Below are 15,711 nucleotides of genomic sequence, written 5' to 3'. Positions count from 1 at the left end.
TATCCCAGCCTTGGAATCGAGGGATGAAGCTGTACCAAAGCCCAAGAGGCACCCGTTAAACTCAATGCATAGTGCACGCTCTCAAAGACCCTGTTGTTCTGGTTCTTAAGCTCTGCCTGGCCAGCGTGGCCCTCCTGTGGCCAGTGAGTGAGAAAGCCCCTCTGAGTGCTGGACACAGCTGGTGAGAGGAAAAAAGGAATTCATGTGGTAGGAACAGGAACAAGAGCTAGCACAGTCTCTGGCTGTGTCACCTCTGCAGGGCACACCGCAGACTCAATAAGTACCCCCCTCCCCCAAGGGTGGGAGGAGAGTGGGAGGAACTGGCTTTGCTTGAGAAGTTAGTGTCTGAGGTAGGTGAGTGTCTTGCATGTTACTCCTGCGCACAGCCTTTCTCAGTTACTTTCCAGGTTAGCTGACGCTATGGTTGGTTGGGGTTTGGTTTGATCCTTCTGATATTCAGGTTGAGCTGTGATCACCAGAATGAGCATTAAGAGATGATTAGAGTCTTGAATGAACCCATCTGGAGAGAATGTAGTAATTGGCTATCTTGAAAGTTGTTCTGCTATGAATGCCAGTCCAGCCGGGTCTCTTGTGTTTTCCTTGTCTCTCTAGACGATGTACCACCTGGGAACTTTCCCAACAAGAAGTCTGTTACTAGAGGTGGCCCTCTTCATGGTGAACCGGACTCCTAATTTACCCCATATGCAATCCTTGACAGACTACAGAGAAGACCTTGCAAAGGGGCTGCCAACTTTTTGTCCCAGGCTACTTCCCTGTTCCTCTCTTGGTAACTCAGTGCTTTATTGTTGGAAGACGGGAAAACCACAGTGCTGTTCCTGTTATAAGCCTAATTAGCTTCCCAGAGCATGCTGGGAAGTGGCCTCATGGGGATGAGTGCAAAGTTGGCTGTTCACCTCTTAAGTTCACGGCAAACCTTTGCCTTTCAGGAAGCTGTTCTTGCTTCACAGAGTACACTATAATGATCCTATCACAGAGCTTCCAACAGAGAACTAGAAAGAGGCACTTGGGTCTCAGTGTGCTAAGTACTGGATGGGCTATGCAGAGAAGTGGGAAGGCCCCGGGGAAAGGTGAACCAAATCTTGGGCTAGGGAAGGCCTGTGAGGGGAAAAAAAATGCCACATTTGACATTTGAGCTTGTGAAGACCAGGAGAAGTGAGCAGGAGTTTTCAGCGAGTAAAGAAATTCACTAAGGTCTTAAAAGTATCTGGCAAACATCCCTGTGAGAGCAGAGGAGAGGAGACAGGGATTGGGGCAGCCGACTTAGGAGCAAACGGAAAAGTAGATGCTCCATCTGCCCCAAGTCAACTCACGTTTCTCACTAACTCGCTCAGCAAAGCTTCCCTACCTACTGGTGAATCTGTTTTCCCAGAAGCTGCTTTCCGGCAAGCACCTGTTTATTACATGTGTGCTTACTGCGAGACAAGATATTCACACGTCTTTCCTGGACCTCACGACCTATGCTTTGGGGCTTGCATGCCGTAACGAGTCCAGCCGCACCGACGGTGCTCAGCAAGTGTTCACAGCAGACTGAAAACAAAGGCCTCAGATTGTTGTTCTTCCATTTATAGTCCTTTGTGACAAGTTGTTCCAGCCACTTTGGCTTACCCATGCTCTGGCATTTGGGCTGCCATAGAAAGGGAATGTGGCAGCTCCCCAGGCTTCCCAGGAATGTGAGGCCATCTGGAGGGGAACCTGGGGCTTCTCTGAGGATAAGGGAAGGCCATCATCCTCTCTCCCTGTAGGCCCCATGACTATGGATCCAGCCAATGTCAGATGACATATGCTAGAGGGGAATTGTAGGAACTATTTTTTGTTCTAACTCACTCAAGAATGCAGCCTGATCTCTATTTATAGAGCATCTGCATACTATTAGGCATCATGAGTGCTAGAGAAATGATTTAGTAGTGCAAGAGGTTCATGGGGTCTGTGAAAACACCTTTGTCTCCAGAACTGTGAACCACAAATAAACCTTTCTTCTTTTTGAGTTGGTTTGCCTTGGGTGTTTAGTTATAGTATCAGCAATCTAACATATGGAAGTAGATTTAGTGTCTCCATAAAGTAAACATTACCCTGGGGCCCTAAGTGTGTATCTACTTGGATGTTTCCAATTTGTAAGGTAGCCCACTCTGTCATGGAGTAACATTGGTCCTTGGAAATGTCTTATTTTCCAATGACATTTATTGGAGCTTTTGGCTACTTGTCCTTTTGTTGGTTTATGTCTCACAAATATCAACCTAGTTTTACATGGTTTTCTAAAAAATTCACAGTGTTGAAAATAGCTGTTATTTCTGCTGCCTCTTATGTTTTGCTAGTGAATCAAGTGATTCTTGATTCTTTCCAGTGTTCTCTTATGTGGCTATTTCTAGGGTCTTTATTACCCTGGTTATCACCCTGTGTCCTTTGATGCTCGTGTTTTCCCTTCTGGTTGCGTGTAGTTTGTCCTCAGAGGACTAAGGAATGGGACATTTTCTATGCAGTATTGAGAAGTTGTGGAACCTTGCAAGGCATTTGGTGTCATCATGAATAAACTCATTTTTTTCTTGAGAAATGGCCTTGTTATTACGAGAGGCTGTCCCCTCTTCTTTATCACATTTTCTTGTTTTTTTTTTTTTTTTGGTTTTTCACTATGCATAGAGAGGCAGGAAGCCAAACAGATGCTGCCCTGTAGGACCAGGAGTCAAAAACAAATCTCTTTTCTTTATGAATTACCTCGTTCCAGATGTTTGTTACAGCAATAACAAAAGAATAGACTAAGGCATCATTCCAGTTTTTGTGCTCTTTAAATATAAGGACAAGAGGCTGTAGAGATGGCTCAGTGGTCTGGCTGCTCTTCTAGAGGACCCAGGTTAGATTCCCAGTACCACATGGTGAATCACAAACATTGGTAACTCCAGTCCAGGGGAATCTATCAGCCCCTCCAAGCCACAAACCTGCAGTTTCCTGGGAATCTGATTGCAAACCCTATTTCCAGGGAAAAAACATGGTCCGTGCCCCTGCACCATCCTACCAATTTTAGGGGCTTCCAGTTGAAATTTACTAGAGTGTAATCCCACCAAAGGTGTGTCAGGAACACCCTGCAAACTCAGTAAACAAAAAAGAGAAAATAGAAAAAAATTCATAGCGGCCTTCTGAGACTCAACTTGAGAATTACAAAAGAGTACATGTAGCTAATGCTGAGACAGTCTGTTGCTTCATCTCTCTTTGGAGGAGCCCACATCTGTGCTGTCTGGTGTCTTTAACTTCCTTCCAAGTGCTTACTCTGCTCGTAGCTCTTAAGCTTGAACCTATCTTAGAATACTTCTAACAAAATCTCCAGCTCTGCTTCATGACCAAAGTCCTGGAATTCTTTTCAGCATCCAAGTCACAAATTCTGGTTTGGCCTGAGCTGGGGTTCCTAAACATTTCTAGGAATCTTTCAGTGCGAATTCTGGAGCGGCAGTGTGGAGCCATATCTCTAGCTCCTCATCTCTAACAGGCCTCAATGCCTTCAGTCCCATAGACGTCATAAACGCATGTGCCTCCTGATGAACAATAGAGCTGGCTTGCTGGGAGAGCTGGGAACACACACTAGATGTTACACACATTAGAAGAGACGCTTTGAAAGACAATATCTCAGAGGTAAGACAGGAAGACATTTTCCACTCCTTGGCTAATGTTGGTGGTGTGCTTCTGTTACCATGATACAAGATACTATGGTTCCATACGACAAGCTTTCAGAATATCCAGTAAGGCTAAACTATAGTTAAACTTAATAGCTACCTATTCTAAGAACATTTTAAAAAATCATTTCCTTTACCAGGGGGATTAAAGTACCCATCCCTCCTCCAGAGGAAAGCATATGGCGAGCATGAGTCCACATTGCTCAACCAACCCTAGTTTCTCTGCACTCGGCTCCCCAGTGAGCATCCAAGGGTGACTGGGTCATGTGGCAACTCATCCCTTCTTTTACATCAATTACAATACAATTGCCAGAAGAAGAAACATCTGGATGCTGTTGCTGACAATGGCAGAAGTGAATTGAAAGCCTACAACCCCAATGGGTTGGAAATCAATGCTGTATTTTTAGCTCATGGCAGGTTTCACGCCCCCACCTCCGTCCATTTGGCCGCAAACACGCAGCATCCGCTTTAATCTTGTAACCAACCGGTGCTCCCTGGCGGGAACGAGGCACTTTCATGGGCTCTTTACCTTTTCCGACTCTCGCCAGCACTTTAAGATGAAAATGTGTGCATAAATGTCCTCCACACAAATCCAGCTGGAGAGGCTCAAGGTCGTGTCTGTCCACACCCAGTCCATCACAGCCCTCAGCTCAGTCAGGAACGGGACCAGGCGGAACCTGCAGAGAACCACATTTAGTCAGACGGACATTTGGAGGACGGCCCCATTGTCTAGCTCACCTCAGAAGTTCATGCGGAAGAAATTTGTTTAAAAGGTGATGAGTTAAGAAAAACTCTCAAGGCAATCCTCACAGTAAAATCCACCCGGGAATACAACTGCTTCACAGTATAAATTGAATATATGGATTGGTATTTTTCATCCCTATTTTTTCTGATGGTTGTAATCAACTGGGATTTCATATTAAGAGTTGATTCTGTTTCTTTCACCTGTGTTTGTACTGTAAGAATCAATGGGCAGAGGGTTATTTGAGTTGTTACGGCTTTGTTGATGGATGAGTCAGGAAAGAGTCGACAACTAATAAAGATGAGAGTGGATGGGGGACGCAGGGGGACCAGGGAATGTCACTGGAGCCAGAGAGAGGACTCATGATCAGCTGCTTGCCTAGGTTAAAGAGGTTCACTGCTTTCGGTTGTCCTGGGGAGTGGGCTACCCTGAGCTCCGTCAGGCTCTGAGGAATATTCCAAGCTCTTTGAATGACAGAGATTTTTTCTGCCAGGCTGGGGAAGTAGGCTGATTCTAGGATTCCCTACAGCAGTGTTGTTATCACTCAAAACCCCTGCCCTGGGCTCCCTGCTTCAGCTCTACAGATTAAATAGTAAACCAGCACCTGGAAGACACAGTCCTCCCAGGCCTAGGGTAGAACATGTGGTTGATCACAACATCAGGATGCACCCCAAACCACTTCTGACCTATCACCAGAGATATTAACTAGTGCCATGGAGGGGCCAGCTGTGCCTACAGCCACCTTCTCTCTTGAGATGTGGTGTAACTTTTGGGGGAATGCAAGGGTATGCTATTACAGAAACCATCATACGGAAGAAGATATGGAATGCAGCTTGCTTGATGAACTATCAGCAACAGCATGAGGGGCTTCTTCATGCATGAACTCACAGCACACAAAGAACTCCAGGGGTGTCTGGAATGGTGCTGGTCCCAGCCATTCTATTTTACTATGTCCAGAAAGGTATTAATACTTCAGTCTTCTCTGTGTCTACTCCGCTCCCCTTTCATTGCTTGAGAATTTCATGCATGCGTATAGTCCACCTCTCATTTCCTCCCCTGTCTCTCTCATCACCTTTCCACCCAACTCCGTGTGCTCTGTTTGATTGTTTAAACCCACAGAGCCCACTTAGTGCAGCCTATATGAGCATGTGATTAGGAACATCTGCTGGAGCATGGGTAGCTTCCCAGGACCCACGCCCTTGAGGGAAACTGAGTCCCAGTCTCCCATGGCTAATAGCAATGCCAATAGCATTTTAGCTAGTGTGACCACATCCCTGCTCCAAGATGAGGGTTTGTCTGGACTAACTGATCTTATGCAGATCCTGTGCACGCCATCACAACCGTCACAATCATAAATTTAAAGGTGTGACCGCCTTGCTGTGTCCAGAAAACACTATTTTATTGTAGCCTCCTCCCCCACACCCCTAACCCTCCTCTCCTCCCCCCCCCCCCATCTCTGGCTCTTATGATCTTCCTGACATACTCTCCTTCAATGACCCTTGAGCTTCGGGAAGACTTTTTATTCCCAAACATTACCATGATAACTAGGTAAGTTACTAGAGTGAAAATAATCGAGCGTGATGATTCTAGGGCAACTTCCTGGCAGGTATTCGGTGATTAAGTGTGAGAAGGTGCTTAAAGCAAGACCTTGTGTGGGGCTGACACTGCAAGCGTTTCTGGGTGCCTTACATCCGCGTTCTTTCTCTCCTCCCTCCTGGTGAAAGAAACACAATGTCTCCCCACTGCTTCCACTCCACCAGTGAGAGACAAGGCAGTGCCCTCACCCTTGAAACAAAAAGAGGTTGACATAATTGTAGCTCTTGGTGAGGAAGTTTCCAAGCACGCGTGTTGGGTAGCCACAGCGGATCTGATAGGCAGACAACCCAAAGTACACACACTTCACGAAGTACCAAAGCTGAGCCACCAGGTTCTGGCTGAATTTCCTGAAAGACAAAATTATGGAAGATAAAGCAATGGGATGCTTTTCCTGTACAGAAGGCAAAAGTTTAGAATAAAGAACAAACAAATTTCCCCTCTGCCACTATAACCTAAGAGAGTGGATGGACGCCTTCTGTTTATAGTAATCTGCTTTGTTTTTCTTTTATTTATTGATTGAGTTGTTCACACACTAATTATTAACTGGGCTACAAGACACATTTAAGGTGGAAGTATGGATTTCAAAGGCCATATAGGAGAAAAGGGGGAACTTTGGGTGTGGGAGAGATGGGAGAAGTGAAAGAGAATTTGAGGTACTAGAACTCAGCTTACTGAAGACTTTTAGATCTATATCCCATTCTAGGTGCCAGGGGAAAACCAGTAGCAACCTTCAAACTTCAGGTTGCCTTATTCTTGACATAAGATTAAGTGAGATTGCTGTATAGCCCAGGCTGGCCTCGAACTCATGACTGCTCCAGCCTCCTGAATGCTGGGATTACTGTGCACCTCAACTTGCTCAGTAGTATCTACCCTTTATAAATTCACTCATGCCAATTCTTAGTCTATTTTAATCATTAGCAACAGTCCTGACAGAAACAACATCATTTCGTAATGGGTCTACCTGGTCCCCTACATGGGCTTTTCGGGTTCCATTATCATCCATGTGTCTGATATTATCACTTTCCCCTTGTCATCTCCTGATATTCTTTGAACCAGCTGAATAACCCAATTTCTCATCAGTTTCTTATATGACACTGTCTCATGTCCTCTTCCCCTTTGACGGATGCACCTAAGACCAAACTCAGCTCCTCTTGACATTGGCTGGGTGGTAGAGACAAACACAGCTCCAAGTTCTTTGGTCTGCCCTGGATCTGAGACAGTCACTTCTCTTATTTCTGAAACCTTTGTTTCTGCGAACATGGATGAAATACAGTTGAGGCACTGAGGAGGATGAACGAACTCCTACTCTGCGTTTGAACCGAACATCACTGAGATCCTTGACTTTCCCTGTCCCGCCGTCCTGACGGATCTCTGTGGGGGAGACCTTACCTCTCAGTCACACTGGGTAAGATGAAGAACATCCAGAAGTGGATCCCAAACACGAGGATGACCTGGAAAATGACCTTGCCCAGCACAGTCTTCCTGAGGTAGAGTGCACGGTCCACCACCATGGTTCCAAACTGAATAAGAACCATCACTAGGAATGGCCCGGGGACCTGGTCTTCTGATAGAGAAGAGGTAATATCTGCAGCCGCCGAGTGTTTCTAGGGAGAAAAGAACAGGCTCAGCCTGAGTGGCACGTCCCAAGATGGAAACCTTCCCTCCTAGTCAGTGGATGAGGGCAGACCCTCGGCCCAACCTACCCCAAAGGCCCAGAAGCCAAAGACGATGATGATGAAGTCTACAGTGTCAGCCAGGAACATGAGCACATACACGTCAGTCACAGCACTGTAGTCTGGGTGGATGAGGTCATAGAAAAACTGCCGGATGGGTACGTATATCTGCAGAGTTCTGCAAGATAGGGCCACTGTTTCACAAGGGCAGCATGGGGAAATGGCTGACCCCGCTCCAACTCCACTCTCCTGCTCCTATCCAGGCCCCACCTTCTACTGCAAGCTAAGGCAGAGACCCTTGGAGAGACCCCTGCTCAGGGAGTACAGAGGAGTCTACTGCCAACGCAGGTATGATCTGGAGGGCGCCATGACTCTTCCCTTACTTGAAGCCGAATAGAATTGCGTAAAGCCCTAAAAGCCAGGCACTGGGTTTGTGGCTGTCTGGGTCTGGCTATTCACTCTACATGAGACTGTGTTGCGGAATTCTTTCTATTTCACCCTAAGCTTATATAAAATTTTGGGTGAGACTGTGACTCAGGCCAGAGGAGGAGAAAGTGAAGGAGCCTACGAGGGCACTGAGACCTGGAGTTCCATATCTGAGCAGATATCAGATGTCTCCTGTCTCTTCTGATTTGGAGTCTTATGCCCATGGCGGCGTCTCCCTGCTGCTCTTGGCTTTTGTTTCTTTTCTTTGCCATTTCCACTGTGCAAGCATGTCTCTCTGTATTGTCCTTCAAGCCCTATAGCTTCACTGTGACCAGGGTTCTTCCTTTAAATCAAAGCCCCATTTAAGAGCTGCAGGCTCTCCAGGTTCGTGCCTATCTATACTTAGGGCTGGGCCTTGCCTGTGTCACATCACAGTCCCAGTCCTATTGTGTCTTTCTCTTTGCTTGTGCTTGGCCATTGCCTTGTTGAATCACCAGCAAGGTAGAGGGACCTGTAGGATGATGAATTAGGAGCCTGGCCCAATGCCACCCAGCCCCATTATTGGAGGAAAGAGAGCATCATGACTCCCACCCAACGTGAACCTCGTGCTCCTCCATGCCTGGCTGGGCTTTCAGAAGCAATGCCTGAAAGCTTATAAAGTGAACCCTTGATGTAGGCATTCACTAAGAGATGGTTTCTAAAGCACTATAACCATGGGTCACTGTCTGCTATTGCAACAAACGCCTTCTCCCTTCTTCACCTCTGGTTTCTAGGGAGTCATTGGTACGAGCTCCAGTCAGAGCACACAGCCCACGTGTCTCTGCCCACTCACTTCTTTATGGTAAATGCCTTTGCCTTGATGAAATGCTCTTGAAGCTTTTCCATGTAAAGTTCTCTTTTGCTTTTCTGTTTAATGCTCAAAACACTGCTTCCTCTCTGGCTACTGTTCCGGGTGCTTGTGCTACCTAGAAAGAGCAGGAAAAGGAGAGAGGTCAGAGACTTGAGGGTTAACAGTGGATCTGTCAACAAGTCAACAGAACTCAGTTTGGGCGTAGAGCCCTGGCTTTCTCGTGACCCAGAGGATGCAGGGCACCGATGGCTTTAAGACTGACTACTGAGTGTTCAAGGAGCGGACTCCTATGCTGACCTGAGGCTGGGATAGATCTGCGGGTTCATACCCAGTGGCTTCCCCTGCATGGTTCTGTAGCATTTGTTCAGGAAGAAACACAGAGGGGAATAGCTTTATTTGTTCTCACTAGTGTTCCAGGTCTCAGATTTTCCAGATGGGGGTGCATGACTCAGACTTATTCTCATATTCTGATTGCTCCAATGGGAAAACCAGTATAACTTGATCTCCCAGTATCTGCTCCAAAAGCAGGTTCAGAAGACAAATGGCTGAGTCCTAGAGAAGTATCAGACGTGAGCCCATAACTACAAAAGCCCAATTACTTCCAAATAGCAACTTTTGGATCATACTCAACGTTTAGTAAGAAATTAAAAACTAGCTTAGGAAACAATTAGACAACTTTGTTGTAAGTCTCCAACTGAAGCTGATCCTTGTGACACATGCTTGTAATTATAGCTATTTGGGAGGTGGAAGCTGGAGGATTTGAACGTTCAAGGCCCACCTATGCTACAGAGTGCAAAGCCAGCCTGTGAAACGAAGGGAGATACAGCTCAGGATAAAAACTAGTAAGACAGAAAACGGTGGTAGTGCATTTGCCTAGTATACAAATGTGTGAGAGAATCTGGGTTCAGTCCCCAGTAGCCCCTCCCAAATCTCCGTTGGTAAAATCTAAATCCATTTTCAAAATCTGTTATGATTTATATCCCACCCAGCAGAGGTTTCATATATTATGAATGAATTATCATGGGTCTTACATTGTTACATATTAGCCTGTGTGCTGGCTGCCTCCTCTATTACCTGAAACCCTGGTCCCTGGATGGGAAGCTACAGAGCTAAAACAGGACCTGAACTTGGGTCTGTCTGATGCTAGAGGATGTTCCTTCATATTACAGTATCTTCAACTGATAGCACCCAACCGCTCCCCTTCCCAGATGCAGAGACACGGGAGAAATAAGACTGCCCGGGGCTTATTTCAGCCTAAAGGCCATATAATGGATACCTCTTTTGGACCTGTTTGAAGAGAAGCTGGACTGTGGGGAGATCTGGGTGCTGCTGCAGGAACGTTTTCTCCGGACGGCCCCTGGCTGCTCTGGGAAGGTCACATGCACAGACTCCACAGAGGCAGCCAGGTTGATGGACTTCAGTGAATCTGAGGAGCCTCTTCTGCCGTGATCAAGGGACAGCTCGTCATCAGACTCCTCCTTGTCCGTGCCACTGTCAACGATGTCATCCTCGTCCCATAAGCCGTGACACTGAGAAGCAGAGAAGGTGACAGCTGAGGCTAGCATCTCAGGTGGGCCAACTGGCTTTCTTATAGTGTCGATTCTAACATTCAGCCCCTCGAGACTGGAAATCCAAGGGAGGCGTATCTAAGGAAGCTTGTGCAGAAGTGTGTGAGTGTCCTAGGAGAGTGGAGATGGTTGTTGGTGAAAAGAGTTTGTGTAATTAACTAAGACAAGGTAGGTATAGTTAGGATAGATAGGTAAGGATGAAATGATAGCTTCTAGATTTGTTAGAACCTTCTAGAACTTATTAGCGTGCTCACTAGAAATAGCCTTGGCCCACTTATTATCCACAGGTGAACCCAATCTTAGCATTCCACATTACAAGTGTCTCTACTTTGTAGAATGATTCTGTCTGTCTCCCAGTCACTTGGCTTACTCAAGACTCAGAGCAAAACTGCAAAAATTCTACGCGAAATTGGCTGACCAGGTGTAGGGCAAAGACTCTGGCATCTACCGGAGATCCCGATTTCTGCTGTAAGAAAATGAGAAGAATGTACAGATCTGGAGTCTGAGATGCCCTTGGTCTTGCTGGAGGGAGACCCTGTTTGGATCACACACGAACTGTACGGAGTGTGGTTCCGCTTGTGTGTGAAGGACTCCAGGGAGCTCCTCCCCTGAGCCCCGGATGCTCTGTTTCTATGCGTATTCCTAGAGCCTTGGACTGTTCTCCCTGTGAGTCATCCATAAGGCATCAAAAATTCCGAGCCTAGTAGTACAAGCCTGTCACCCTATAATTCAGGAGGCCGAGGCAGGAGGATCACAACTTTGGTAACAGCCTGGGCTACATAGTGAGTTCTAGGCCAGGTTTGGATGCTGAGCTAGGCCCAGGATACATTAAAAAATGAACACAAAAACAAACAGAAAAGCAAAGTTCCAAGTTTTATTCTACACAGGATCTGATAAGGACTGATAAAGGCATGATTTGATTAAATACATTTTAAATTTTAAATATTTTGGAAAAGGGAGCAGGGCAGCAACAGAGAAAAGCCAGACTGTGACAAGCGCAGCGGCTCTGAAATGGAAGCTGTAGAGTTATTTCTATAGTTATGGTGGATTGGCCTGCTTCTGCTACTAGAGTTTCTGCCTACAACTTGTAGTGTGTGAGAAGAAAAACACACAGGCAGCTGCTGAAAGAAAGGCAGCAGACAGGAACAAATGCAGAGACCCACAGCCAGACACTATGGTCAAAGAAGACCTTGGAACGCACAGGTCAATGAGATGTCTCCACCAAATCCCTCCTCTTAGAGCCCAGGGACTCTGCAGAAGAGGAGTTAGGAGGAGTGCGGGAAACAGGGGAGACAGAGGACATTGGGATGACCAGACTCTCTAAAATAAGTGAGCAAGGTGCATATGAGCTCACAGAGACTGAAGCAACTATCATGGCATCCACCTAGGTCTGCACCACTGCATATAGGTTATGACCTTCAGTTTAGATTTTTTTAGGACTTCTGAGTGTGGGGGTGAATGGGTCTGATTCTTGTGCCTTCACTTATTTTTCTGTTGGCTTGCCTTGTCCAACTTCAATGTGATGGTTTTCACTAAATCTTACATTTTATTTTGTTATGTTTTGTTATTCTCTCTTAGAAGCCTGTTGTTTTCTAATGAGAGATAGGAAGGAAGTGGGTACAATGGGAGAGTAAGTGGGGGAATAACTGGAAGGGGTAGAGGGTGGAAAACTGCTTTCCGATTATATTGTATGAGAAGAATGTATGTTCAATAAAAGGAATATATATGTATACATACATATATTATGTACACATACATACACATGTATATTATATATATGTATACACACACATGTGTGTGTATGCGAGGGGTGTATGTATCTAAAAGAAAAGGGTAAGAGTGCGTGTGCCTGGGATTTGTTGCCCTGCAGAGATCTTCCTCAGACCATGGGGCCAACAGCTTCCTCAATGGTGAGATTTTTATAGGCATAGTCGTCTACAGCTCTCCATGGGAAGCCTCTTCCTCACAGCTGTAGCTTCATAAGACACTGCCTGGTGAAGGCAGTATCACTAGAAGATGGGCAGGGGTTGAAACGGGGAAGAGAGACGAGGCGTTGTCTCTGAGTGTTCTCGGATGCTCTGACTGAGACTAGTGCTGAAGCCATACCGTGTCTCCTTCAAGCGATGCTCAGCAAATGCTGGTAAACGTTCAACCCTGCCATCGGCCCCACTGCCAACACTGATCCCAGTGCCCAGCATCTTCAGTACTGTTGCAGACAAAACTGACCAACATGCGGGTAACGAATTGTTAACACTTAGGTACCTTCAGAATAGAGCGATGGAAGAACAGAGCCAGCAGCTGAATGAGGTCATAAAGAACATAGCCCTCTTTCTTCTCCACGCCTATGATGTTTGGGGGAAAGTAGGGCTTGTCCTTGTTCAATTCCAAGTCCTTATTCCAAGGAAAGAAGCCAAACTGGAAGAAATATTTTACTACGATCGCCACCTACATATGGATAATAGAAATAAAAAGTCATTCCTTCCAGGACCAGCAATGCCTGAGAAAGAGTGGAGTAAGAATTAAGAAAACATGCCTGCTGCACAGTTTTAGCGGTGGGTAATTATTATATAAGATGACCTTAAAGGGGTTGGGTTTAAAGTGTCAGTAGTACGTTTCTCTTTTCCAGAATAAGAGAAACACTGTGTTATTAAAACTATCACCTGTAGTGAAGTAAAGCCAATGGATCACTCCTGCTGCTGCCTGAATGACTGATAATTTTCTGTTTTTGAAGAGGTAATTTTTATTTTGAATTAATTATACATTTAATTATCCAGCTATTCAAATAAGGAAGTCAGGGCAAACTTAAATATGACTATATTTATATATTATATAAAGCTTTAGTTTGTGAATTTTTCTGGAATACCATGCACTTGTGGGGAGCTGGTGAGGTTTTGTTTATTTTGGTGTTGGGAGGCCTGAAGCCTGGCCTACTGTTGTGTAGGTAGACATTATTTTCCTTTTCTTCTTCTTGTTTTTAGAGGCAGAATTTTAGCCCCTAAACTCCAAAGAGACCCTGAATTTATTTTCCAGGTGTCCCTCAGCGTGCTGTGGTTACAGGCACCGGCCACCACACCTGGTGTTTATGGTGCTGAGGATAGAACCAGAGCTTGTGTGTGCCAGGCAAGCTCTCCTCAGCTCCACACCGGGAGGGTCCGATGCACACAGCGTTCGCTTTCCCCCACTGTATCCCCTTCCACAGTCATCTCCGAACTACGGAAACAAGGAGGATTTGCTCCCTACTTGTTTCGTCACGTGTAGCCTAGCTCTTGGGTTTCTGAACACAGCTCAAATTATACAGGGAAGGAATGTCAACTGAATTTCTCACTTAATTTACTCTGAGAGAGAAAATTAAGAAACCCAACTTAAGCAACAACAACAACAACAACGCACACACACACTCACACAGAGTTTTTTTTTTTTAATAGCCAATAGAAAGTCTTTATTCCACTGGTGGTTCTGCGAAACTACTGGCTTGCACAAATACTCCTCTTGCAGCTGCAGACTGAGATAAAAGCAAGAATATTATTTAACATGAAAACCATGTATTTAAGAACAAGTCGCTTGGAAACTCTCCCACACAGTGGGGCTGGGTGCTGCGGGTATGGCACCCTCTCCCTTAGGAGAGTCATCTATGTCCTGGAGGGATGTGACGGAAGTGATACTCAGGAATGATCGTTTTGGCAAGACTGTGAGGCCAAGTAGAGAAATAGACATGAACTTATTCGTGGATCTCTCTCTCTCTCTCTCTCTCTCTCTCTCTCTCTCATTTAAATCAAGGATATGACATACATACTATCAATACTTAATCCACATAGTTTTGAGATCATTTGCTACAATGATTATTTATAAACCCACAGTAGTTCTAGACTGAAACGGTGCATCTTTCATGAGCACTGCACTATAAACATTCATCACAATGCTCTTCAGAGTGAACTTTCCCTTCTGAGTCAGGAAGTCCCTTTGTCTTCAACGGAAGAAGCCTGGGAATACCTGCTGTGAGCCTCACCTGCCCACCACAGGGCACAGTTTGTAGGAGACTTGGCAGTCTTCTGTATTTCACAGAAAACGGGGCAAACAAGGCCCTAGGTCTGCTCAAGCAGGGGCTCCTCATCCCCAACGTGTCCTCCTGTCATTTAGATTTTCCAGGGTGTGTGCTGGGATGCAGGGAAAGTGACTCCAGGTTTAAAGCTGGAAAAACATGCGGTGCTCCATTAGACCGCACTCAAGGTGCTTTGCTGTGAGTTGAATTCTGAGTCTATGCTTTGGCTACTCACTGATTCAGGACACTCCACTCGATTTGGCAAAAGACAGCTAACAGCGGCAGTAGTGACATTGGTTAATATCACAGGTCTCCAGCAATTTCGCAACCTTTGGTCAATTACTGAATCCCACTTCAGCTGTCTCCTTGTGTGTTTTAATCAGGAACGACACTGGAACCTACCTTGTGTAAGGTGGGAGGCCTGAACAGGTGTATAAAATTGCCAGTACCGGGTCACTACCGCTGATAACAATCACTAGTCTAAGTAGGCCATGCAACAGACCGGCCTACCTCGGTATAGACGATGGCCATCATCCAGAAACGCCGGCTGGGCCTGGGGACCGACAGCATGGCCCAGAGGAAGATCAATATGGGCAGCAGGAGGGTGAGGATGGAGGCAGAGATCATGTGGTTGAGGATGATTACGAAATAGCACACCATTTCTGAGCGGGCTACCAGAGTGTTGTACATGGCGTAGAAAAGCAGCAAGAACCGGGGCTGGTCCACGTAGAATTTCTCGGATTCTTCAAGCTCATCGTCATGGAACATCCTGTTAAAATAAGCACAAGTGGACCCCTGTCTGCGCCTTTTCCAAATCAATGACTTGCATTTATGATGATGTCTTGTGTTGTGTGTCTACACATGCCTCCTCTGTGTATGCTTATCTATCCGAGAATAAGAAAACAGCCTCATACAGGCTGATCATTCTTGTCTAAAGCACTTGGGAAGTGTCTGAGATGTTGAGGGCCTTCATATCTTGGACTACTAAATTACATAATGGAAACTTTTTGGATATTGAAATCAAGTTTCAAAATGCAGTTAATCTATGCCTTATATATACCATATCCATACAGATTGATGATCATTTTACAGAATATTTTCCAATGGTTTTATGTATGCACAAAGATTAACGGCACA

The 15,711-nt window shown here is 45.7% G+C and overlaps 1 protein-coding gene across 1 annotated transcript in view; it reads right to left on the bottom strand.

The window, feature by feature from the left end:
* Piezo2 (piezo type mechanosensitive ion channel component 2) overlaps positions 1 to 15,711 on the bottom strand; it is a 285,223-nt gene that overhangs the window by 10,052 nt on the left and 259,460 nt on the right. Inside the window, exons 37-44 of the mRNA XM_075971116.1 lie at positions 15,085 to 15,343; positions 12,798 to 12,980; positions 10,244 to 10,496; positions 8,950 to 9,082; positions 7,722 to 7,869; positions 7,408 to 7,622; positions 6,207 to 6,365; positions 4,210 to 4,357 (exon numbers count right to left, since the gene is read on the bottom strand). Coding sequence (XP_075827231.1) covers positions 4,210 to 4,357; positions 6,207 to 6,365; positions 7,408 to 7,622; positions 7,722 to 7,869; positions 8,950 to 9,082; positions 10,244 to 10,496; positions 12,798 to 12,980; positions 15,085 to 15,343 — 1,498 coding nt within the window. The remainder of the gene's footprint in view (positions 1 to 4,209; positions 4,358 to 6,206; positions 6,366 to 7,407; positions 7,623 to 7,721; positions 7,870 to 8,949; positions 9,083 to 10,243; positions 10,497 to 12,797; positions 12,981 to 15,084; positions 15,344 to 15,711) is intronic.

The sequence above is a fragment of the Microtus pennsylvanicus genome, chromosome 4, assembly GCF_037038515.1.
Source record: "Microtus pennsylvanicus isolate mMicPen1 chromosome 4, mMicPen1.hap1, whole genome shotgun sequence".
In the NCBI taxonomy this organism is placed as follows: Eukaryota; Metazoa; Chordata; class Mammalia; order Rodentia; family Cricetidae; genus Microtus; species Microtus pennsylvanicus.
Note: the sequence above shows the minus strand (reverse complement) of the source record. Positions and strands in the feature narration are given on the sequence as shown.